Below are 27,284 nucleotides of genomic sequence, written 5' to 3' on the forward strand. Positions count from 1 at the left end.
GATTTGTCTCAGGCAATGTTTGTTTAGGCAGCTTACATATTCACCATAATAATAACGATACAAAAACCACCGCGGTATAATTCAAATGCTTACTATTGATGATATAAGCATCTTACCCGTCAAACAATTTCGTTTTTATCTGGACTCGATAAGTTGAAGGGTAGACGGTTCCTGTCTCAATGTGAACATCAGCAAGAAAATGCAAGTTCATCAATTGATGAACAAAAAAGGGAGTGAAACTCACGTCTTAGATAATACTATTAGCCATAATCCATCTATTCTAGACAATGATGATTATTTCATTTAGTACTGTGAATTTTGTTATAGAATTCTCAACAGTAATTATGCAGTAATGCAACAAATTGTTTAGAACAACATTTCGTGAATGATATTTAACGTTCAATTTCAGCCACTCATCTTCAGTTGTAGACGTTTTCTACGGCTGCTACAATATCCATTTTTATCCATTGTATATTTTATGTCTCACATTAAATGTAGTTTCATTTAATCTCTTCAAAGGATGAACAAATTGGGCAACTTGCCACCTACTTCAATGTTTACGTTTGAGGTTCCCAACATAAAACTGCGACAGGTTATATGAGTTTTTAGAAAAGTACAGATACCATTCACTTTCATTCGATTGAAACTGCTCTGAAATAAGAATCTTTATTAGAACACTTGCAAAGTCGTAAAATAGGTAGTCTAAACATTTTGGCAAACTACTCTCACTTGCGTCATAGAGTGATATTTTGATGTTTCGAAACCCGAGCCTTATAATGATATCCTAAGAAAAAGGCATATATGTACAATTCTTATAGAGGAAATATAATGGGTCACCAAGTATAATTATTCAAGTGCATCAGAGAAAATTATTAATTTTAATGAACCAACAAATCTGGTTTCAATATCCATACTTACTTACTTACGCCTGCTACACCTCGTGGAGGAGCATAGTTCACACAACAGCATTCTTCAGCCAACTGTGTCCTAGAAAATCCTTTTTAGTTGTTTCTAGTTGTTATACATCCTTTTCATATATGCTTCCAATTTTCGGCACAGTGTGTTCCTTGGTCTTTCTATTTTCCATTTCCTTTCACCATTCCAAGTTACAGCTTGCCTCGTGATGCAGTTTGATGATTTCTTCAATGTGTGTCTTATCCACCTACAACGTCTTTTACTAAGTCTCTCTTCAGCTAGAATCTGGTTTGTTCTCTCCCACAGTAGGTTGTTGTTGATGGTATCCGGCCAAAGGGCATCCAATATCTTACGTAGACAACTGTTTATAAATATTTGTACATTTTTTATAATGGTTGTGTTAGTTCTCCAAGGTTGACCTCCATGTAGTAGAACTGTGTTGAGGTTCGTATTGAAGATTGTGACTAGATGTTGGTTTTCAGACAGTTGTTTAGAGTTACATAGGTTCTTCAATTTTAAAAGCGCTGCCCTCAATTTGCCAATCCTCGCCTTTACGTCTGCATTGGATCCTCCATGTTCATCGATATTACTAATGCCCAGGTAAGTAAAGCTTTCTATCTCTTACAGAGCTTTCCCATCAAATGTGATTGGGTTGGTGTTCATTGTCTTATAATTCATGATATCGCTTTTTCCTTTGTGTGTGTTGAAGCCTACCGATGTATAGGCTGCTGCTACACTATCTGACTTCATCTGCATTTGTTCGCGTGAATGGAATAGGAGAGCTAGGTCATCTGTGAAGTCCAAATCGTCTAATTGGTTCTGAACTGTCCATTGTATGCCGTGTTTTCCCTCAGATGTCGAGGTCTTCATAATCCAGCCGACCACCAGAAGAAAAAGGAAGAGAGATAGTAGACAGCCACTGAGTCTTTCATCCAGTTCAACAATACTTTGTTGAACACCTTTCCTGGTACTGACATTTGTGTGAAGCCTCTGTAGTTCTCACATTTTCTCAGATCTTTCTTTGGCATCTTGATCAGGTGTCCTTTTTTCCAGTCTATCTGTGGCGCATGCTCTTCCCATCATATCTTCCTGAATAGAACGTGTAGCGTACTCTCGATTACTTCGATGTCTGACTTCAGTGCTTCGGCTGATATATGGTCAGGTCCTGCTGCTTTCCAACTCTTAGTTTGCCTGACTTCTTCGACCGTTGGTGGAGTGACATGTAACAGAAGGTCTGTAAGTGCTGCTTCGATATCCGGTGGATTCGGTTTATTTAAGAGTTCCGCAAATATTCCACACACCTGCTTGTCCATCCTTGAATGTCAGTGATTGGATTGCCTTCTTCGTCCTTGACCGGTCCCTCTGGTTTACTATATCTCCTCGCTAGTTTCTTCGTTCTATCATATAGCTATCTCATATTTCCTTCTCTTGCAGCTTTTTCCGCTGTCGTTGCTAACCCTTCCACATATTTCTGCTTGTCCGCTCTAATGCTCTTCTTTACTTGCTTGTTTGCCTCAGTGTATTCATCTTTTGACTTGACTTGCTCTGCTCTTATTCAGCTGTTGTTAATTGCTGTCTTCTTCTTCTTCCTTTCATGTATCTTGTCCACGGTTCCCATAGAGATCCATTCCTTATGATGATGCTTCTTGAGGCCCAGAACCTCCTAACACGTTGAAGTCAATGCTTCTTTGATCCTCTTCCAGTTGTCCTCCATAGTAGTTTTTTTGTTCTTTCAGTAGATCATGTAAGGCTTGGAACCTGTTGTTGAGATTTATCTTGAATTGGTTGAGTTTGTCAGTATGCTGAAGGAAAGCCGTGTTGGACCTATGTAATGCTGTTTCCCCAATTGTCCAATGCTTCTTTAGTTACAGTTTCATCTTGGCAACCGCCAGCTGGTGGTGATCTGGAGCTATGTCAGCTCCTCTCCTGGTTCTCAAATCTTCCTTTGACTTTCTGATTTTTTTAGTAATACAAATATGATCTATCTGGTTCTCCGTGGTGTGGTCCGATGAGACCCATTTAGCTTTGTGTATACGTTTGTGTGGAAATATTTTGCCGCCTATGACCAATTTGTTGAATGGACATAGATTTGCAAATCTTTCTCCATTTTCGTTTCTCTCTCCCAGTCCATGTCGTCCCATAATATCTTCATATCCGGTGTTGTCTATTTCAACTTTGGCATTTAGATCTCCCATCAAAATGGTGAGTTCCTTTCTTAGGCACTTCTCTATGATTGATTGCAGCCTCTCATAGAACTGATCTTTAATGTCGTCGTTACTATCATTGGTGGGTGCATAACATTGGATAACGTTCATCGTGATTCCCTCCTTTGTTTTGAATGATGCTTTGATGATTCCGGATTCGTGAGATTCCCACCAAGTAAGTGCATTTCGTACTTGTTTGGACAGCATCAGAGCAACTCCCTGAGTGTGTGGAGCATTTTCCTCTTCATGACCGGAGTATAGCAGCATCTCTCCCGTATCTAGCCTTTGTTGTCCAGCTTGGGTCCAATGAGTTTCGCAGATTGCCAGTACTGCCATGTTGTATCTCCACATTTCCGTTTATATTTGACTGGTCTTCACGGTCTATCACATTGTCCGGAGATTCCATATACCTATAAAAAATTGTTGCCCTGGTTGTTAGAAGGGGCATCGGTCTCATGACTTCCGAAGGGACTCGGCTTTCATCCTGAGGCGTCATAGTTCTCCCTTCATCTCTGAAAGCAGAGTTTAAATGGTTTAACTTGTTTAATCTGGTTGGTGTCTTTTTAGCAAGATTTTTTCTATACGTGATAGGGTTACCGACCCCATGCCCAATCCTCTTCTTTTACCCAGACTTGGAACCATCAGTAACTCTGGAAGAGCTACAAGCAACAACAAAAAGCCAACTACACATTTGTACTTTAAATTAGTTATTATATGAGCATATTTACAATCGACCCGAAAATAAATAAATAAATAAATTCAACATCTGCAGGAAAAAACAAAAGGGTGGGGAAGGAATTATTCAATATAAGTTTGTACTAGTTAACATGTGTTTAATGCTTAAAACACAACTAAGATATAGTGTGACAGACATATGCATTGAAGGTCAAATAATGAACTATATTTAGTATCGACTTGGGATTGGATTAAATGGATGTATTATTTCGACCAATTATATTATTCTATATAGAATAATAAATAGAAATGACCAATCAAAATAAAGTACTTTTATTGGATTATGATTTGTTAAAATTTGTGTCATTTCAATTCAATCTACTTATTGTGAAGGTTTGTGATTGTGGATATTATTCATAATGAAGATACCTTCCAATTTTCAATGTAATCATTTCATGTATACATTTTTCGTTATTCAATACTATTTGATTTATTAATGAAATGGGAACTCTTGTTGGGCAATGGTATAATTTGGGAAGTAATTGTACTGGTTCTCTTGGAGACTTAAATAATTGTGGATATTCATCAAACACCAGTGAGGAATTCATTCAACAAAACTGGGATACTGAATCGAATAATACATCATTTCCGTCTTGGATGTCCAAGAGTAATCATCAAACTATGGATCTTGATGAAAGATCATTAAAAACATCATTTATGAATAGTCTTATTTTAGATATGCAAGATTTTTCGAAAACTGATATTTTTACAGAAACATCGAATAGTCATAATTCTGCAAATTTACTTAGTTTAACACAATTATTGGGATTAAGTCGTCTAATGAACTTTATTATGTATAAATCTCGTCAAACTAATACAGATGCTGAACTTGTTGGAAATGTCCATCAACGTTCATTTACGGATTATATTTTTGCACAATCTCAATTAGAGCGAAAAGCTAGAAGACGTAGTCATTACCCTATATTAAAAACTTTTTCCCATTCGAATTCATTAAATGCTAGTTTAACAAGTATAGTTGAAGCTGATCATTTTGTACATTCTAAATGGGATACAATTGAAACTTATTTCAGTAAACGATGCAGACGTCGTCACTGTAACAGTGAAAGTGGTTTATTCTCACTTGAAGATAACTTATCCTCACTATTCTTACATGATATTGAGTATACTAAAAATAAGAATGATAATGAAGAAGATAAACAAAATCTAAGTACTAATATTACAACATCAATACATCTAGAAGAAGAAGCACAAAATATTTCATCAACAAGCTTAGACTTGAAAACAAACAACTTTGGAGAGATGGAGACAAACAATGAAAATGCTTGCTCACATTATCAATCCGAAGATGATAATTGGCTTTCACTTATAAATAAACAAAATGAATTATTATTAGTAAATACAAATGAAAATGATAATCAATTTTCTCTGTCAGCTGAAAATCTAAATCCTAATTGTATAAATGAATTACAAAATGAATTACCTTTACTAAACATTACAAATTCAATTGAATCAAACAATGAACTTGTAAATAACATTGTGAATAAGCCAATTACACGTTCATCAACATCGAAAAATAATATGAAATTAAATAAATCTGTATCATTTGCTGATGAAGTTGGGAAATCTTTAACTGAAATATTTACACTATGCGATGATGATGAATTATATAATGGATTTTCAGGTATCATTTTGAATGGTTTAGTCTTTGTAAAAGTACATTATTATTCTTTTTTTATTTATTTATTTATGAACTGAAGTCAACTGAGGAACTGTTTGAAAACCATAAAACACTGATACTAATCTGTTAGGAAAAAAAAATCGATTTTCTTCCTGAACTAATCTACAAAGTCTACTCAACTATGTAATAATCGTATACTCATTAATGACTCATTTCAATAATAATTCTTGTCATTCTAGTGAATTTATGTTTGATGGAGTTCAATCATGTAATAGATTCATCCCATGAGAATGTTCATGGTTTAACATAAAGAAGTTCACCTTGAGAAATTTGAACTTTTGAGTTCTATCCAAATGGTAACAATCTGGAAATCCTGGCTTCGAGATTTAGGAAGGTCAGGGTTTACATTACTGAACATTCCAAAACTAGGCTCACAACAGCTGTCTAGTGCTATATGGTTTTTAACGATTCCTCAGCTAATTTTACCTAAAATTTGACATCAGTCGATATAATCACTGGTCGCTGGTGTAAGACGTGTTGGAAGATGTAGATTATTTAGTCTATACGAGAACAGCGATTAATGGTTGAAGAAGTTGTGAGACTGCTCAAAACCGACCACCATGGCACAGATGCATTTATTCTTTATCTTCTTATAGATATTGAGTTCCAGTATTCCTTCATCCATACCTTTTCACTCTGTTTTTTTTCAAACCATGTTCTCAATGCGTATTCCTTCTTCCCATAATTACTACCAGATAATTTCAACTTCCTTAGTATTCATTGTATTAATTTTTCTGGTGATAATGTAGTATGGCAGCTTGGTTAAAGATGAATTTATCCCAGGTACTGTGTTGATTATCACTGATTGACTGACATTAAACTAAGCCGTGAAACCTACCTGACTAAACAAATAACTGTAGACAGAAGTTAGAACTTCAATAGTATCTGATATTTTGTTTAGTAACAGATCAGAAACTACCACTATGATGACCATATTTTAATTTCCTTCGATCATCATTTCGTTGTAAAATATCTCATAATTTAACAACACTCAGTGTAATTAACCCAGGACTGATAGGTCCTGGGTTTGAATCTCACAAAGCGGGATTGTAGACACGCACTGCTGAAGGTTCCCACAGTAAGACGAAACGGCCGTCCAATGCTTCCAGGTTTTCCAGGGTGGTCTAGCTTCAATTGACTCATGATCTCAACTGTTATAATTAGTTATTCATTATTTAAAAATTAATCTTTTTCCGGTAACTTCATGAATTAAAAGTTCTATGAATAATTTAAGCTGAAATGGAAATTTTAGTTAAGTTTGAACAGATAAAATTACATGTATTGTCTGTGGAAGTTTGGTTAATTTAAAGTTATCATTTGAGGAATAAACCACTGACAACCAGAAAACGACGAATAGCTCCTTTGGTATAATTTGAAATTCTTTGAAAATTCAAGCATGCAACCTCAAGGCATAATCAAACAGGGAAAATCTCATTTTTGAAAAGATCACTATACTTTTCAATCACTTGGTCTAATGATGTCTATTTCATTCAATCTGAAATTTATATTGCTCAGATATAATGAATGAAAAAGTACTGTAGGTGAGTATTAATGTCAATTAGGTAAAAGAGTTAGTTCGAATATCTTGAACTGATAAATATAAATTATAACTTCACCAACGTTTAAAGAGATCGGTTCTCACTCAGCGGGATATGAAAATCATAAAAAACTTGAAATATGTTATGGTTCACAACTGAGATTTATATGATCATAAGCAATGAACGAATGTCACAATTTGCAGGCGTTATAACTGCTTATTTCACTAAATACGTTACATCGATATCAGTATTTACTGGATATAAAACAAAAATGAATGAACCATACATTTTACAATTTAACTGATTCTTACAGTGGTATTATCGTTATTTACGGTAACAATTAATGAAATTGTCCAAGTAGAGAAGCATTTTATTAAGATCGTTTTTCCAATACGAATAAAAATCAATTATATAAGACAACACTACATAAGACAGCAATAACAATTACTATCGATTTAAACACACAAACATTGGTACATTGGGGCACCAAAATATATTTCCACCACATAAATCATCAGATTTTTGCATGGAATGGATTACTTCCCGAGAGCCAAAAGCAGGGGAGGTGGTCTTCGTGGGGACTCACTCCCTCACCCCTTGACTCAAAGATCTAATCCGCTATGCAGTGGAGCAACGTTAGGAGATAATCCAATTCATTTGCGTATAAATAAAAAAACTTATCAGCCAAGTGCATATGGAACCTTGGAAAAGATAATGTCATCACAAACACTCAAGCTTCCTTCACTCGATGTAGTCCTAAGAATTGATAACACTATGATATTAACTTTAAATGACTGTATTACAGACTTTCTACTGATTACGTTTAGTCATTCAACACTTACTTACTTGCTTACATACTTACTTACGCCTGTTAGCCGTCATCGAGGACCATAGGCCACTCACCAGCATTCTCCGTCCAACTCTGTCCTAGACAATCCTTTTCAGTTATTTACAGTTGCTATCCATCCTTTTGATGTCTTCCGATTCCCAATGTAGTGTGTTCTTCAGCCTTCCACTTTTCTGTTTCCCTTCAGTATTCCAATTTAGCACTTGCCTCGTGATGTAGTTTGGTGATTCCCTCAATGTATGTCCTACCCACCTCTAACTCCCTTTCCTTATTTCCTATTCAGATGGGAGCCGGTTTGTTCTCCTCCATAGTAAGTTGTTGTTGATGATATCCGGTCAACGGACATTGAGTATCTTGAGTAGAAAACTGTAGTGGTTCTTCAAGTTTCATTTCCGTACAATAGAATTGTCTTGATATTCGTATTGAAGATTCTGACTGGATGTTGGCTTTCAGACAGTTGTTTTGAGTTCTATATGTTATTCAATTGTAAAAATCCTACCCTTACTTTGCCAATCCTTGTCTTTAGGTCTGCATTGAATCCTCCGTGTTCATCGATGATAATACTGCTCAGGTACGTAAAGCTTTCTACCTCTTACAGAGCTTCCCCACCAAATGTGATTGCGTTGGAGTTCATTGTGTCGTATTTGAGGATCTTACTTCTTCTATTATGTGTGTTGAGGCCTACTGTTAGATCCTGATAAGCATAATGAATGGTAACTTTTAGGATCCATTATGGACCAATACTATACGTATATTTTTATCGTATAGTTGTTAATTAACTAAACTATTCATATTCATGTCTCTCTTTTTATGAGCTTTATTTTGACCTATGAACTGTTATTATACGATTTTCCACTCTTGAATTATTTCCTGTCTATTAATCACTACCTCCCACATTCACAGTCACCATTGGCTAAATTTTGTACAAATGTTATTTTCTATTTTATGGTACGTTTTGGTCTGTTTGATTGGTATATAAACTCAGTATGTTTGAAATATAGGGATTCATATTGCATAGGCTGAGACTTGTGTTCTGGACTTAACTGGCTGGGCTAGGCAGGAAGCAGGACCAATCAGGAATCTAGACTGCTCATACGGGTTTACGCATCATTGGTCCGATCGATAAGTCACTGCTCTTTAATCGGCAGTCATAAGTTATAACACCTACTGATGTAGAGGCGTCTGTTACACTGGCTGTCTTCACTTGAATTTGTTGGTGTGTATGGAATAAAAGAAGTAGGTGATCTGAGAAGTCCAAATCGTCCACCTGCATACAACCTATCCTTTTAATCCCGTGCTTCTCTTCAGATGTCGAAGTCTTCATAATGAAATCAACCATCAGAAGAACGGTAAAGTGGGATAGTAGACAGCCTTTTCTGACTCCGGTCCTCAATTGAAATACGTCTGTCAGCTGTTTTCCATGTACGACTTTGCAGTGTAGTCTGTCGGATGAATTCCAAATGATATTGAAGGTCTCAGGTACACTATAGTATCGAAGAAGGTTCCACTGTACACGCTGTCAAATGCTTTCTCATAGTCAAGGAAGAGGCAACACACTATTAGCAGTACCAGGAGAGGTTTTCAACAGAATATCGTTGGACCGGATAGATGCTCAACTTCGAGATTAACAGACTGGATTCCGTAAGAATCGATTGTGCACAGACCAAATCATGAATGGGATTCGTCACTATACACTCAACAGTAAACAGTATACAATTTGGTGTCGAAACGAGATGATTTTATCTTTATCACTATCATCATCGGTGACCTGAAAGTAAAGGAGCTCACCTTCGGTCACTTAGCCATAGGTTCAAATCCCATTCCAACTGCTTCGTTCTTGTTAACCTGATAGTATCATTAGCCTTCACAATTCACGTGTGACTCATACTCATGTACCCGGCCAACAAACTAAATGATCCCTTCTTTGTATTGATTAATATCGTACTGTACTCCCCAGTACTGAATGATGATCACCTCAAAGTGGTTATCACGGTACTATGAAGTAGTTTGAGATAGGAATATAAACTTATAGATTACAGCTCAGTAATCTAAAACGTAATGTACTCTCAGATAGAAGTGGAAGTCCTAGGTCTAATCTCTGTCATAGCTAAGTGTCCGTATCCCTAATGGGTCTAAAACTAGAATGAGTCAACTGTTTAAAGTTCGCCTTATTGTTTTGTAATGATCTGATTAATATCAGTGAACCATTTTCAAATACCTACTTTCTTAGTAGTCAATGTGACTGGCTAATGAATGATATATTGATTTCGTTTTGAATATGTTGCTGTAATCTACGTTAACGGTTAACCGGTAAGTATTCTTAATAATATAACCATATATATTCTGCAACAACTATAGATATTTTCTATAGTCTAACCTGATATAGTTTACACTGCTTTTAGTGAAATCCAATTCTAATTCTAATGTCAACTTTAATGAGATGATTTAATCATCTTATTAAGATTAATATAAACGATTTGTCCAACCTCTTATCCTTCCCTGGCCTTAATGGGTATGTTTCTAGGGTTGTTTTTTTTTTAAAATGCACTTTTATTATTATCCATAATTTTTAAATTACTATTTTGCACTTTAAACTTTAATCATTTATTATTATTACCTTTTACAAGTTTTCTTGATTATCATTCAGTTTATTATTATGACCTTTGTCGTTTTGTCGTTTTTCTTCATATCTGTCAATCTGTCAATTGGACTATTATCTGACCCTTAAATTTTGTTCTTCCTTACCCCTTGATTAGTACGTTAACCTCATTTGTTATTTATTGTCGAATGCATTTTTTTGTGATACAACCCTTTCTATCCTTCTATAGACATACATTTTCCATATAACTATATATACGAATGTACAGCTTAAGTAAATGATTTCGTCGAAAAGAAAATTTTCTTCGCTGAATTCTCTTTTTCTTATTCAATAAATCTCTAGATTAACTGACTATATAGTTTGTCATTATTATTCTCAATCATCTTATAAGTAAATGGTAGTGTAATTAACATTACTCCATATTATTATAAGATTATGTATATATAGATAGATAAACTTATTTATTTGATCATGTTATTAAATGACTCAATTAGTTAAATCTAAATAATCACTCGATACACATAAATCACACTGAATTGTTGTGATTCTTTTACACCATGTTATAACATCACTTGTTCTTTTTTCCTTATATTCCATTGAATAGTTTAGTATGTGAATATTAGTTAGTAAATAAATTACTATACAAGGCTTAGTCATTGAAAAATAAAACTTGATCATTGTAACTGTGACTTCATTGTATACAGTTCCTTTTTTCCATTTTCTCTTTTTTACAACTGTAATAATCAGTGTTGTTGGTTAAGCATACATGTAGATATATAATAACCAAACTGGTGTATCATTCTATACGCATAATAATTGGTACATAGAAACTATGTATATATGATCGATAAAGGTTAACGAAAAAAACACAAAAAACAATACAACATATTATACATTTCTATTTTATTAATTTCTTTTACACACTACTTCAGCATAAGTGGTATGATTTCGTTAACTAGTTATGGGATTTTTACAGTATGTATGAAAGAATAAGAATTTTACTTCTGGAAACTTATCTAGTACATGAGATATGTTTTAAAGAATGGAGGTATATTAATATTAAGACTAATTAGTATTTCTTGGCCATATAGAATAGGTATACTAAGTGTGATAATTGAGTTGACATTCGTTAATATTATTTTGGAACTTTTTTATTACTAATCAGAATATAGGTTGTAATTTCTGATAGAGGATAAGCCCCTCATTGATGTCGACAATAAGCTTCTTAGTAAATTTGGTATTTAATGTCTCCATTTACTGAATATCAAATAATGTATACTGTGACGTAGTTATTAGCTTAATAATTACAATTTACTATTCGGTAAGCAAACTTTCAGTTGCTTTGAAGAATTGAACACGGTACTGATTAACATATGGTAGTCAAATACTATACAGAAATATTAAACTTTAAAATATTAGTGAAAATACTTACACTAAACATGTTCATCAATGAATTAGAATGTTGTTACTTGAAGATAAAACTTATTTAACGTGAAAATGATTCAATCGTTACATTTTTCAAATTATATACAAATATTTTGGTTCATAGAAGTTGAAAATACCTGACTCCGACTTTTTGTCTAATAAATCATCATCATCAGCGTTCACGAAAATCTATAGTGGCTGTGCTTCGTTCACCAACCACCCTCGTAACCGTTATCATGTAATCATCAACGATGTTTGAAATCAGAAGACAAAGAGAAGCAGCGACTACAGTTTTATTAGTAGATAACTCAGACCACAAAGCAATGAAGCGAATGAGTGAATTCGCCAGTCGAGAGTGTAGGCTGTTAAATGTACATGTATACATATAGGGAAATGAATGGATCATCGAATCAATTAAGCAGTTAATAATAAAGCTAGCAGAATGAATATATGCGTAGGCGGTAAGCAATGTTCAAGCATACATATTTCATACAAGCACAACAATAATAAAGGTACAATAAGTTGTTATAGTACGAATGACTTTGTCCGCTAAATAAGTTAACAAAAAGGGGATTAACTGAGTTAAATGAGAGCAAACTCAATTGTATGTGAGTTGCTATAGTTCATTGAATATCATAGCAACAAATTAAAAAAATTAATCCAAGCTTTAAATTAGCGTTATTATGAAACATACTTCTACAATACTAAAAACTATCGATTAAATACATGAACTGAAAGTGAGAGCATAGTTTCAATTTTTATGCTTACAACTTATTTTGACAGATTAGGCTGATGTATCACAACAATGAATTCATGTAATATATCGTGAATAATATATATTCATGTGTATAGATTAATTAAAATATGTATGAACTGGTTTTTGTTAGATTAACATACGAGATCTTAACTTATCACTTTAGAGAATAAAATATGACATAATTATATTTATTTGTAAATCTCTAACAATGATATACATAATTATAAACTTCGTGATCCCGTCATGTAATATGGAATAGTTTTATATCTTTCGCAAACAATTTAATACAAATCATAAGATATAAAGTAAACACTATACTCAGAGTATTTATTTTAAAACAGAATAATTCCTATGTTAGTTAGTTGAACGCGATCGGTTGGAGATATTAGATCAAAGCTTTATGGTATTTAATACTTTTCAACAGTGTGTTTCTGCACTCGTGAGGGAATTGATTTCCTCTATGAGATTGAAATATATGTTTCCCAGTATCAGATTCAAAAATGTTACTGTAGTGAACAAGAACACAAGTGGGGACACTCGTCCTTCATTTAAACAGTTGCTCTTCCAGTGGTTCTGCTTGCTGTGCCACGCTCTCCGCCAAAATGTCGAGTCTGCGTTGCGCTAGCCTCCATAGCTCCGTCGACCCGCCGAGCCACCAAAATCCGATATCCACCTGGGACGTTCGACGGCTGCACTCCAACGACTTGCTGAGCCAGGCAGTGGAGCAACGTTAGGAGATAATCCAATTCATTTGCGTATAAATAAAAAAACTTATCAGCCAAGTGCATATGGAACCTTGGAAAAGATAATGTCATCACAAACACTCAAGCTTCCTTCACTCGATGTAGTCCTAAGAATTGATAACACTATGATATTAACTTTAAATGACTGTATTACAGACTTTCTACTGATTACGTTTAGTCATTCAACACTTACTTACTTGCTTACATACTTACTTACGCCTGTTAGCCGTCATCGAGGACCATAGGCCACTCACCAGCATTCTCCGTCCAACTCTGTCCTAGACAATCCTTTTCAGTTATTTACAGTTGCTATCCATCCTTTTGATGTCTTCCGATTCCCAATGTAGTGTGTTCTTCAGCCTTCCACTTTTCTGTTTCCCTTCAGTATTCCAATTTAGCACTTGCCTCGTGATGTATTTTGGTGATTTCCTCAATACATACCCTTCCATCATTTTTTCCTTCAGATGGAAGCTGTTTTGTTCTCTCCCACAGTAGGCTGTTGCTGATGGTGTCTGGTCAACAGCTATAATAAATACATTCGGATAAGTGGTAATCAATTCCATGAAAGGCTTCATATCTCACTTTCATATAAGAAATAAAATATAGTTTAACTATTTTTTATTGGGTAATTATAATTGTCTTATATTTTAGCCCCTTTATGTAGTCTCAGATACTTATAAGGTTATATGGTTTACTTTAGTTGAGTAGATTTCAACTTGATTACTAGTTATTATTATTATTATTATTAGTAGTCCATCTCAACTCATTTTCGTTGGAATGTTAAATTTTTTCATGAATGAGTATAAAAATGTTTCAAATACAGGTTTACAGTACCGTTCTGACTAATTTTCTTTTCCATTTTCGATTAGTTCTATGGTGTTGAGCTTCAGTAATAAGTTCATCAGGTAAAATACATAATTCGTTGTTTCCTAATTTTCTTTTTTCCTTTAATAATAACTTCAGACCATTTTCAACTGAAAAAAATCCCTTTGAAATTGATGAAATGAATATTATTATAAAAGGGAAAAACCGGATGTATGTAGTTTTATTACAAAACTATCCTTTGTCTGTATGTATATATGTATGTTATACAGTGAAATTTGTCCTTATAATCATCAGTTAATACGTAACCATTGTACTATGTATTATTGTACTGTTTTCCGGCTGATATATATCTATTTATAAATTAGTATCTTTCACACTATACTTTTAATCATTAAATTCCTTACTTAATACAACTTTGTATAATTAGATTTAAACAATAAGATATTATCGCTACCTATTGAACTACAATAGATAGATGGATTCAAGTTAGATATATTATTGTAGAATTGATAAAAAAGTTCAATATACTACAATCTACTTGAATGACTCTTTGTATCATGTAGTTTCATTAAAGAAAGAGACAAATCAAAAGAAAACAGTAGTCTACACATAGATCTCAATTAGAAAATCTGTTTGTTAAGTTATCAATTAAAATCTATACACATTAAAAATATATTTCAGTTTAGGTATTGTGGAGATTGTTAAGTTTTTGATTGAAATCATGAGTCATTTGAAGCTAGACCACCATGGAAAACCTGGAAACACTGCACGGCTGTTTCGTCCTATTATGGGACTCCTCAGCAGTGTGCATCTATGATCCCGCACCCTGCGAGATTCGAACCCAGGATCGTGGATGCGCACTGCTGAGAAGTCCCATACTAGGACGAAACGGCTGTCCAGTGCTTTCAGGTTTTCCATGGTGGTCTAGCTTCAATTGACTCATGATTTCAATCAAAAAAATATATTTCAGTAGTATTTTACACCTCATTTATTTGTGAAAAGTCTATTTTAATCAAAAACGGATTACCTTAAAGTATAAACATTTCTATAAACTTTGTTTTATTAATCTAATTATATTATTTTTCCTGAATAATATTATTAACAATAAAGTTAACCTGAACTTAGATCTTATATCACGTGTTCTGTATAATCAACATAAACATTACTAGTTATATTAATCAACAATGGAACTATGAAAACAAAACATGATTATCCCTTTGAACTCAAACTGAATATATTTGTGAATGTAAAGTAACATATACCTAATCAAATGTACAAACTAGCAGCTATTGTGTATACAATTCTGCTTAGATACGGTAAAATATGGTATGATATATCTGTGTGTTTTGCATTAGCTTGAGAAATACCACTAACAAAAACACAACAACAACATTATGATTTTTCAACATTTTATGAACTGAAATCAAATGATAGATAGTGGTTGGCAGTGAAATCCAGGACACACGTTTCGTCCTATATGGGACTTATCAACTGGATGTACCTACATTCCAGAGTTAATGTTCACTCCAGGAATTGAATCAAGTAATATTCACTTCAAACGCTATCGCGTTATCCACTTGCTTATCCTTGCTTAAAAACCTTATGACTTAAGGCTATATCCAGGTTATCCGCACAGGATACACATATGTCAACAAGAGACTGAATAATTGCAGTCCTAAATAAAAATGGAAAGATACAAGTAAAACAACACCAAGTAAATTTAAAATCAAATGGTTTCTAATTAATTCAGCCGGTACATTCTCCTATTTCATATCATTTCAATTGTGATTTAGGATGACAATTATTCATTAGTTTATTTATCTACTATGTATCTCTTCAGTGCTCTTTAAATTTCAGTACATTTGCAATAAAAACTTTCTTGAATGAAGTGATTCACTTCCAATCAATGAATTTAAGGTACTCTTCTCTTTAACAAATTTATTTCAAACTGGCTGCCTTCAACGTTCGCACATTTATGCAGGTCGGACAACAGATAGGGCTGGCTATGTCTTTGGAAAGTCTTAATATTGATGTTTGTTGTCTCTCCGAGACCCGTATTCAAGACTCTGGCGAAGTACTACAAATTCGATCTCCATCTGTCGCTTCGAAAAGCTTGTTTTACGTGCGCTTATCCGGGGACCCTGTGGCATCTTCGTCTAGTCTTGCTGGCGTTGGTGTCGCACTAAGCGCTAGAGCTGAGGCAGCACTAGTCGATTGGATCCCCATTAACAGTCGGTTATGTGCTGTTAGATTAGAAAGTTCCATCAAAGTGAGGAGAAATCGGCGTGAGAAACGATGTCTTTTCGTTATCTCCGCCTATGCCCCGACAGATTGCAGCCCGGATGCAATCAAGGATGAGTTTTACCACCAGTTATCTGTTCTTCTCCAGAAAGTGCGTTCGACAGATATTGTGGTACTAGCCGGAGACTTGAATGCTCAGGTCGGGCGTCTAGGCACAGAAGAGAGTCGTTTAGGTGGCCGATGGGGACTCGTTGGTCGCAGGTCAGATAACGGGGACCGTCTACTGCAACTTTGCACAGACCACAATCTGTTTCTGGCTGGCACTAACTTTCGGCACAGTCATCGCCGATGTGCCACCTGGCGTCCTCCCTCTGCATCTCAAGCCTGGACTCAGATTGATCACATCGCGATCGGCTACCGCTGGCGTGGTTGTGTACAAGACTGCCGCTCCTTTTGGAGTACCTATCTGGACTCTGACCATGCCTTGGTCTGCGCCAATCTTACCTTACTTTTCAGTGGACAACGAAGTGACCGCCATCAACGGATTGATATTAGCAAGCTGGTTGCAACTACTGCTGCAAGTAAGTATCGAACCGAGCTAGCCTCTAGGCTAGCTACCACTCCACCGAAAAGTACAGATGAGCATTGGTTGCAATTGCATGACGCCATGAAAATGGCGGGTACAGTCAGTTGTGGGTTCGCGAAACGTCCCGCTTATAAGCACTGGGTTTCTCCAGGTTCCTTACAACTCATTGAAGCCCGTCGGTCTACTCCGGGTGACCGTGAGTTTGACCATAAACGAAGGATGTTACGTAAGGAAATTGGGCAAAGCTTGCGTAAGGACCGAGAAGCCTGGTGGTCGAAGCGTGCTAATGAGCTGGAAGCAGCAGCTGCATCTGGTAACTACCGGAAGCTCTTCCAACTCATCCGAGCCACTGGCAGCAAGAAGTCTGGTGTGCGTGAAACAATCTGCGAGGATGATGGGATGCCAATCACTAACATCCATCGACGTCTTGGACGATGGGCAGAATCTGTTGCCTGGAGAAAGACTTCTCGACCTTGAGTATGCGGACGATATTGTCTTACTGTGCGATAATGCCCAAGGCATGCAATCCGCACTTAATCAGTTGGCAATCAGTGTCCGTAGGTATGGTATGTGCTTTGCACCTTCGAAGTGCAAAGTACTTCTACAAGACTGGCAGGATTCTAATCCTGTACTCACCCTGGATGGTGAGCAGATAGACGTAGTCGAGAAGTTCGTGTATCTGGGTAGCTGCATAAGTGCTGGTGGGGGTGTGAGTGATGAGATCAATGCACGAATAGTGAAAGCCAGAGCGGTTTATGCCAATCTGGACCACCTTTGGCGCCTTCGTGATGTTAGTCTGGCTGTAAAAGGTCGGATTTACAACGCGTCGGTGAGAGCAGTTTTGCTCTATGCTTGTGAAACCTGGTCTCTCCGAGTTGAGGACGTTAGACGACTCTCTGTGTTCGATCATCGCTGTCTCCGAAGGATTGCTGACATTCAGTGGCAACACCATGTCAGTAATGCAGAGGTTCGGCATCGTGTGTTCGGGCACAGAGATGATAATTCAATTGGTGTCACCATCTTGAAACACCGACTTCGGTGGCTTGGACATGTTCTACGAATGTCGTCCCAGAGAATTCCACGTCGTGCATTATTTGCCGACTCCGGGACTGGTTGGAAGAAGCGGAGAGGTGGTCAGTATATGACATGGTGTCGTGGTATGAAAGAAAGCTGCAAAGGACTGGCTTGTGTTGGTCCCTCACGACTCCCTGGTTGGGGTCTGAGAGATGGTGCAACACAGTGGCTAGAGACGTTATCAGATATGGCTCAGAATAGAAGCCAGTGGCGATCCTGCTGTAACCTTCTTTTACTTTCTTCATAAAAAGTGGCTGTGTCTCCCTTACCTGAAAGATTTCTTCCGATTGTACCTTTGCGTTCCCTCATTACTACCACACTACCTTACACCAATCTCTTCGTTATTGTTCTCTTTTTTTCTATTTCTCTTCGAATTCTCATTGTTTTGTGTGACGCATATATATTGGCGCTCTCTTGTACCAATATTTATGTGTTCAAATAAATAAATAATAAATAGAGCATATTACCCATAGATCTTGATATAGGGAGATGGATTATGAACACAGTTATCTAGATTTCTGTTAGAGGTATGAGGGCGGTTTTCACTTCCCAATTGCCATCACCGTGGAAGGGTTGTTCTAGAGATACCCGAAAAGATTGGATTGGGGTGGCCCTAATGACCTGAGAGCGTGACCGCAGTGCCCAAGAGACAACTACTTAAGGTCGTTCACATACAACCTTCTTGTGAGCAATTTTCGTATGAGCTCCGTACTTGTTGAAACCTTAGCATCGGAGAAGGGAATCCGTGGGATAAGGTGAGGTGTACATTTTTAGGGTTGAACTTTTTGAATCCCCCTTTTTGTGGGAAGGCAGCATTGCTGTTATGCTGGTTGTTTGAAAGAAACACCTTACTGTCGTCACACCTCTGTACATTCAGCAGTGCGACTTCTCTCTAGGATCTTGGGTTTGCTGCTTTTAATCTTAGCTCTCTTCAACCGACCTGCCTGGAATGGTAGGACCTTGAGGAACAGTCGTTCCAGCCAATATAGTTCGATTGGTCTATTACGATTAGCAAGCCCGACCACAAGGTCAAGGTAGCAGCAACTGTCGGGCGTGATATAGAGGGACTGACATCAATACTATCGGTGATATCTGCCTTCTAACATAGCTAAACTCCCTTAATCATAGATTCTTATTTGAACGTTGAGTATACTTCTGAAAATTAATCACTTGTCAACATATAATTATCGATCAGAATAGAAAAAATTTCAAAATACAAGTGAATTCTTTCTTAATTAGTCATAGTGCTTATAGATACCATGTGTATTCTTTAGTTCCTTACTGTATCCATTTCTACTTTGGTCATCAAATTTATGCTGTTCTAAAAAGAAAAATAACACTAATATTTACAATTGATAAGAATTTATTAAGTAAGCTTACACTGTTCATTTAAAAGATGATGAAACTCATAGGTGAACTTTGACTTAACTGAATACGTTCAGTTATTCAAACTAAATAGCCTTGATTCTTTTTACCGTAATTTCCGCATGAAATGTTCTTTTTTTACATCATTTTACCATGTGTCACAATTTGTCTACTGTTTTTTTCTTGCAATATTATCTGATAAACATTGTATTTTTGATAGACAACAGCATTTCCCCAAACACGTAAATATCTATCACCACCACGGATACAAAACTTTAGTGATATATGTGGTGGTGAGGAATATTTGTAGCTCGAAATGAGAATTTCGAGGGAGTTTTATTCTCTAGGCTGGATGACTTATTCGTAAAGCTTTCATTGTCTACCTTGACAACATCATCAGCACACAATTCAATAACAAGTGAATCAATAAAAATTCTCTACAGGTGATTGGATGCTTGTTTTGTTGACCTAGAATTTAGATGGTTATTGTTCATAGGTGTATGAGCGTTGTTCACATATTTGTTTTGATTGTTTTCATTCCTAACCTTGGAGCTGTGTATCCTTCCCCCTTCCAGTTAATAGATCTAGTCAAGAGACAATGAAATTTCACGATTTTGAGACGGCGGAGAAGATTTGTAGCTCAGGAAGATAATTTAGGTGGAGTTTCGTTCTCTGAGCTGAATGGTTCAGTCATGGAGTTTTCATCGTTCGTCTCAACGACACCATCAGCACGAACTCCAGGTAGAAGTGAAGTGTCCGAATTTTTTCACCTATGACTCAGCTTGTCTTGCAGACCTCAATCGTGATTGACTACTGTTGACCTTACCCTGTCATTGTTTACTTCTTTATTTTATCTCCCACTATTGACTTGATTCTTGGTCCTATATTTGTCTATAATCTTTCTGATTGGTTGATAAATTGGATCAATTTCAATATGTGTGTTAGTTACTGATTGACCTGAGTGCCAAGCCTCTAAAAATTCTCTAGTGTTTGTAGAATTGCCTCCATCTAAGATTTCAAAATTCTCCAAGTTGAACGTTTGCTCACAGTTGTCCACATGCACTGGTATAAGCGAGGATATATTATGGCGTTTCACCACTAATTGATTTTCGTGCAAGCAAAGATGAAGAGGGCGTCCACTTTGTCCGATGTAGAGTTTTTCGTAGTTGGGACAATTTATTTTGTAGATGGTGTTCGGTTTTTCTTTTATCATTTCGTCCTTCGGTTTGCATATAATTGATTGGAGTGATTTTTTTGGATTGTATGCAACACCTATTCCAAAATGCTTCAACAATCTCGTTGTAATTTGTGATATGCTCTTTATATATGCTAAGACAATCCGTTCGTTGGTTTCTGTACCTGATTTTGTTTCTGCCTATGCATCTGGTTGGTATTTTTGATTAAGCTGATTGGGTAGTCGTTCTTTTAAAAGATAGTGTTTAAATATTTTTCTTCATTTTACCGCACTGTGTTTCTGTGTGTCCTCACCCTCTTGAACAGAGTTTTTACGCAATTGATTTTGTGAGCTCTTGGGTTATCGCTACTGTAATTGAGAATTTGATCTGTGTGGATCGGCTTCCGATATACTTGAATCTCCAGTTTTCCTAGGTCGGTTCTGGTGATTCATACATTTAAGAATGTTAGTTTGTTGTTTGGCTTCTGTTCCATTGTGAACCTGATGTTGTCAAAGACGTTGTTGATCAGATTGTAGTTATTTTCCAGCTAGTCGTTTTTGATGATGACAAATGTGTCGTCTACATAATGAATCCAAGTTTTCGGTTTGATCACTACTAAAATCTAGGCTTCCAGTCTCTGGATCACTGCTTTTACAATAAGTTTTGATATTGATGATCCCATCGGTTTTCCTTTCGTTTGTTCGTAGATTTTGTTGTTGAATTGGGAATATGTTGTTAAGCATGAATCGATGAGTTCTAGTAAACTTTGACTTTAAAGTTTCGTGTACTTTGAGAGATTTATTTCGGTGACAAGAAGCAGGGATAGAGTTTCCTTTGATAAACTTGATTCGATTGAGGTGAATAAGACTGTTACATCAAAGGATATTATCAGTCTGTCGTCGTTGATTTAAATGTTCCTAATTTTATACAGGAATTGGATAGCAGATTTGATAGAGTGATTAGTTGGATCCACTAATTGTTTAAATATTCGTGAAATTTCTCTTGACAAATTGTACGTTAGCGTTCCGGGGAGTGCTACAATTGGACGTAGCGGGATGTTTGGTTTGTGTATTTTCATGAAACAATGTAATACGTTCTAAGGTAAACAATTCTTTCTACTTATGTTAATTATACCAAATCGATTTCGGAAAAGTCCCTCTGAAATGTAAGAGCTTTATAGACATTCTTTTGTTTTTTTCTCTATTACGTACGCCGATCAGCATTCTCCAACTCACTCTGTCCTCGTCTTTACTTTCGAGTTCTATCGAATTTTTGTTCATTCTTCTCATATCTGCCTCCATTTCTCGACGTAATGTGTTCTTTCGTCATCCTCTCCTCCTCCTTCGGCTTTGAGGATCCCATGTGAGGGCTTGCCTTGTGACGCAGTTTGGTGCTTTTCTCAATGTGTCCTATCCACTTCCAGCGTTTCTTCCTGATTTCTTCCTCCACTGGAATCTGGTTTGTTCTCTCCCACAGTAGGTTGTCAGTGTCTAATAGTGTCTGGCCAAAGTATTTTGCGTAGACAACTGTTAATAAACAGTTGTATCTGCTGGATGATGGCTTTCGTAGTTCTCCAAGTTTCCGTCTTATACAGTAGAACTGTGTTGACATTTGTTTTGAAAATTCTGACTTTGGTGTTGGTTGACAAACAGTTGTTTTGAATTCCATATATTCTTCACTTGTAGATATGCTCCAAATCTTCTCCATCAAATGTGTGGTTCGACTGATGCCTGTTATGTTGTATCAGAGAATCTTGCTTTTCCTTTTGCTTATGTTAAGACCTACTGTTACTGAGCAACGCCATCCCGTAGAAAACTAACTCACCAGAAAAAAATATAATTGAAATCATTGAATTAATTAATAATATTTATTATTATTATCATTATTAATAATCTATATAATAATCCATATTATTTCATTTTTATTATATTATAGAATTGGATACATTGGACAATTACAATTTTGGATCAGTTAAAGACTATAAATCATATGATAATCAAAATAAACGTTCAAAATTTCAAATCTTTTACGGTGATGAATATTTTGATACTGAATCACCGGGTAAAACTCAGAATACATATGAAAACAACAATAATCAATTAATGAAATTCAATACTACTGATATTGAATCGCATTATATATGGAGTTTAACATTCTCTCAACCAGCTTCACGTTATTATGAATTTAGACAAAAACTTGAAAAATTTATGATATCATTAGAAAGTATTAATATTATACAATCCAATACTACTACTACTACTACTACTACTACTACTACTACTACTACTACTACTACTACTACTAATAATAATAATAATAATAATAATAATAATAATAATAAACCATTAACGTCTTATATTAGATTAAAGGGTACTATAAAAATAAAAAATATTTGTTATGATAAATTAGTTTATATACGTTTAACTAAAAATAATTGGAAAACTTTCATTGATTATCCAGCAATCTATAGTTCACAATTATCATCTAGTACATGGTCAAATACAAAACGTTATGATACATTTATATTTAATATTCTAATAGAATCAGATCAACAATCTTTTAATCCAAATGATAAAATTGAATTTGCTATTTGTTTTATTGCATTCAATAATCATAATAATGATAAAACAGAATATTGGGATAATAATAATAATGAAAATTATATTATAGAACAACGTAAACTTCATCCACATTTAATCAATATAATGAATATCAATAATTCACAATCATCTAATCAATCTGATACACAAACGGATCAATTATCGATAATCGATAAATCATTAAATAATAACAATAATAATAATAATAATTGTACTATAGAATATAATATACCATCTTATACATTAGATTGTCGACCTAATTTTGATGGATTTACATCATTTACAAATTATAGAGCATGGAATCATTTCTCTGGTGAAACAAGTTATTATTAATATTCTATAAATGAATAGTTATTGATTTATTCTTGGTATAATTATGATTATTATTGTTACTTTATTTGTTTCGCCTTATTATTTTTTCGCCTACTATTTCATTGTATAATTATAAATGACAATAATTTATTAATTCATGAGAATAGCAATGATGAAAATTTTCTTTTTCATTATTTTTAATGAATAATTCCAATCGATTTCAAAGTTCTCCTTCTTTTTTTCTTTTCTTTTCTTTTTCTTTGTTCTTTTTTGTTTTACTGAAGGGAAAAAAACAAAACAATAAACTGCTAATTTTTTTTTTATTCTTCGTCATGTAGACGCCCTAATATTGTCTCCCCCCCTCCTCCGCTTTTTTTTTTGAAAAAATTTTCTTTGTTCTTTATTCATTTCTTTTTTATGTTCTTTCTTATTTTGTATTTGAATGTGTTTTTTTTCTCTCCTTCATATTGTAGTTCAAATAGAAAATAATCGAGTTTTATTTTTAGTAGGGTTTTTTTTGTTGTTTATATTTAATCGTATAAGGTTCAATAATTGATGGAAACAAAACAAACAAAAAAATACTGGTCAACATTCAACTTGTCCAATTAGAGATTGATTAAAGATCAATCTAATCGATTGCTATATGATAAACTTGAATTAGAAATGTTTCATTCACATTATAAATACACTAGTTTATCTATGCATATGATTATGCTATGAAATTTATAATGGGTCAATTTGTTTAGTGTATTTCAGGTGTGCATATAATGTTTGCTGGTTAATATAAAGAGCTGCAAGTTCACCATGCCATCTTAATAATACTAAATCTAATAAAACACTTACACTTATGCTCATGATAGGAGTGCGTGAATCCTGGACTTTTATATTTCTGGTGTATGTGTAACTCATACCAGGAAAGAAGAAACTAGGAACATATCCCTTGGGGATTAATCACATATGATCTCCACTGAAAACACATATTACTCCAGGGTATGTGTGACGCTAAATTAAAAAATAGCAATATCAACAAGAGTTTACAAACCTTCATAGTAGAAACAGGGACTATGACGTTTGATTAGTGTTATATTTGAATTCATGTTACTTTACATTTCTATATGCTTTTAATTTTTTAGATTATTCGTGAGCACTGAAGACAACTTTTATACTAGGACAAAATAGTGACTCCTAATTTTTGATCAATCCTTTGATAACATTCATAGAGTCAGTAAAATTCAAAGAGTTATTCTTGAGGTGATGGAGACCTTTCACTCAGGTGGACGATTTTGGTGGAGTTTCGTTCTTTGAGCTGAATAGTTTGGTCGTGGAGCTTTAATTGTTCCTCCAAACGTAATCAACGGCACGAACTTTAGGTAGAAGTGAAGTATCCGAATTTCTCCACATGTGATTAACTACCTGTCTTATCAAATTCAATCTTGATTGGTTAATAATGACCTTTAACCTGTCATTGTCTAAAACGTTATTTTGATCTGATTGTTGATCCCACATTTGTTCACAATTTTTCTAATGGTGTTGTTTAGAAGAAAAATGAAAGCTCCACGATTAAAACACTCAGCTCAAAAGTGAAACTCCACCAGAGTTTTTATACACCAGTATTCCCCAACAGAACACATCTGTGAATTCACACTGGATCAAACTTTGAAGATGAATTATTTTCAAACCTTATTAGAACGCCGTTTCACATCTTATTATGCGCCAAGTAGTTCAACTAGTTTTATGTGTTAAGATGGAAACAAGATCACAGGAAGGATTTTCTATATAACTCGTAACGATAAGTAACTTTGTTGCATCGAATGACTACTGATCGACGCTAGAACACCGTGAAAACTTCGGATCATTGGACTTGCGTTTCGTCCTATTATAGGACTTCTCAGAAACGCATGTTCACAACCCGATTGCTGGTAACAGAAATTAGTTCCTCTGGCCTAGCATACTGACACCTAACCTCCTTACAAAACTGAATAATCATACACATGCATTATTATTAGTACAATGTTGTTAAATTGTTGCTTGCATTCAACCATATGAATGACTTGTGATTTCTCTTACAATAGTAGTATAACCTTGATCATAATCAGCTCATAAAGTATTGTAGTGTTTTTGAATGAAACAAATCTAACTCAAAACTCACATGTACAGTGCACTTTACCTCTGTAAATACGCACTTTATGAATGAATCAGTACCTTGTGATTAAGTGAACAGCATTGAAGAAAACTGCATTGTTGACAAATCATTATCAATTTTTAAGCTAATATTTTGTTAATGTTAATTTCATCTTTTATAACCAGGCCTATCTTAAAACATGATTGTGTTCCACTAATTATTTTGTAAGATTCATTAATAAAACAATGTTTTTAAGACCATATTTAATCACCTTAAACAAGTTGATTATACAATAAGTCTGATACTGTGCTCCTTCTTAATGAAGAAATGTGAATACTACTTCGCCCCCAAATGCCCTGGTACGACCGAGAGTGGGGAGAGTCCGTTCGCTCTCCCTCTCTCGAAACACTGTAACACCCATCCATATACAGCCACCGTAAGCATAGTTCTGCTCACTGCCTTCTCCCTACGGGGGTGCTGTTTACCGAACTAAGAGGACGAAAAGCGGGTGTATGGCGCTTAAACTGGGTTGGTGTATATGGGGGATCCACCTAAGGAAGTTGTAAAACCCTGATTCCAAACCAATGGTGTACATGGGCTCCAGGATCCTGAGGGAACAAAATATGTATGAATCTATTGTCAGTCACCGACTACCGTGGGACTGAATCTCCTGACGTCGCTCCACTGCCTTCTGGATTAAACCTGTGGGTTAAAGGCTCGGGGTGTGGCTCCTTAGAAAAACTACCTGTTTTGGTTTAGACACACGATCAATATTGCAGTCCTCACACAAATGTGTATTTTGTGTCTCCTTGTACCAATGTTTATGTTTAAATAAATAAATAGAATATTCCTGTTAGTTATGCCAAAACCGATCTCAAAAATCCGAATAAGATAAATGACACAACGTGTTGTATAATACATTATATATATTTGCATGAAGTATAATTCTAGGATTACTTGTTTAACCGTCGATACAATGATTAGCGTTCGGAAGCAAAATACAGTACTCTTTTCGTATTGAGCAGAAAATTATTGGTTTAAAAATGAACTTAATTGAATTTATCAGTTAACAGACTACAGTATACTCACTTATTGAACTATAAATACTAATCAGATTTAACGTATTTAAGAAATACAATTGCAAAGAATCAGTAGGAGTGTGGTGCGTGCTACTTATATTGATATAAGTAGTATATGACACGAGTCAGGAATGTAATGTCTGGCAGCAGAAGATTGGGAAAATCAAGAAAGAAAGAACGGGAATAGAAATCAATTAGTATAGAAATGCAAGAACAATGAAGTCCGAGACAATCATTGAACATCTTGCAAATTAGGTATTAAAATATGGTTTTTCTATTTTACTAAGTAACTCTGTAATGTTGTACTAAATATAATTTGGTTGTCCTCACCTGTGTTCTCCTTCACTCCAGGAGGAGAGTGTACTAAATTCACTTGCTATTTTTTAAAGTTGACTTCACTGTGAATAAAATTACCAGTTTCAAGCATCTTTATTTATTTGTTG

General features: G+C 35.1%; 3 protein-coding genes across 4 annotated transcripts; 1 reads left to right on the forward strand and 2 right to left on the reverse strand.

Annotated features, from left to right (window-relative positions):
- Positions 1–1,014: 1,014 nt before the first annotated feature.
- Positions 1,015–3,920, reverse strand: CFDP2_4 (Craniofacial development protein 2). The gene has a single exon (XM_051208029.1). The coding sequence runs from the start codon at positions 3,468–3,470 to the stop codon at positions 2,781–2,783; it is 690 nt and encodes a 229-aa protein (XP_051069913.1). The 5' UTR covers positions 3,471–3,920; the 3' UTR covers positions 1,015–2,780.
- Positions 3,921–4,175: 255 nt separating this feature from the next.
- On the forward strand, positions 4,176–25,929 carry PPP1R3B (Protein phosphatase 1 regulatory subunit 3B). 2 transcript variants are annotated; one of them, XM_051213894.1, is made up of 2 exons: positions 4,176–5,496; positions 22,664–25,929. In XM_051213894.1, the coding sequence occupies exons 1-2, from the start codon at positions 4,296–4,298 to the stop codon at positions 23,659–23,661; spliced, it is 2,199 nt and encodes a 732-aa protein (XP_051069915.1). In that variant the 5' UTR covers positions 4,176–4,295; the 3' UTR covers positions 23,662–25,929. The 2 variants fall into 2 exon arrangements, with proteins under 2 accessions (XP_051069915.1, XP_051069914.1); XM_051213895.1 differs by lacking the exon at positions 22,664–25,929 and adding an exon at positions 8,465–10,486.
- On the reverse strand, positions 18,392–22,572 carry MS3_00005808 (uncharacterized protein). Its single transcript, XM_051213897.1, has 2 exons — positions 19,569–22,572; positions 18,392–19,527 (listed from the first exon to the last, which is right to left on the reverse strand). Exon 1 carries the CDS (start codon positions 20,764–20,766, stop codon positions 20,404–20,406), a length of 363 nt encoding a protein of 120 aa, XP_051069916.1. The 5' UTR covers positions 20,767–22,572; the 3' UTR covers positions 18,392–19,527; positions 19,569–20,403.
- Positions 25,930–27,284: the final 1,355 nt, after the last annotated feature.

The sequence above is a fragment of the Schistosoma haematobium genome, chromosome 3 (assembly GCF_000699445.3).
Source record: "Schistosoma haematobium chromosome 3, whole genome shotgun sequence".
Taxonomy (NCBI): Eukaryota; Metazoa; Platyhelminthes; class Trematoda; order Strigeidida; family Schistosomatidae; genus Schistosoma; species Schistosoma haematobium.

Bases quoted from the DNA above. Each gene is read 5' to 3' on its own strand.
- CFDP2_4 (XM_051208029.1), bottom strand. From the start codon at position 3,470: ATGTGGAGATACAACATGGCAGTACTGGCAATCTGCGAAACTCATTGG.
- PPP1R3B (XM_051213894.1), top strand. From the start codon at position 4,296: ATGGGAACTCTTGTTGGGCAATGGTATAATTTGGGAAGTAATTGTACT. The intron at 5,497-22,663 runs GTATCATTTTGA...ATTATATTATAG, and splicing joins ATTATATAATGGATTTTCAG to AATTGGATACATTGGACAAT.
- MS3_00005808 (XM_051213897.1), bottom strand. From the start codon at position 20,766: ATGATAAAAGAAAAACCGAACACCATCTACAAAATAAATTGTCCCAAC.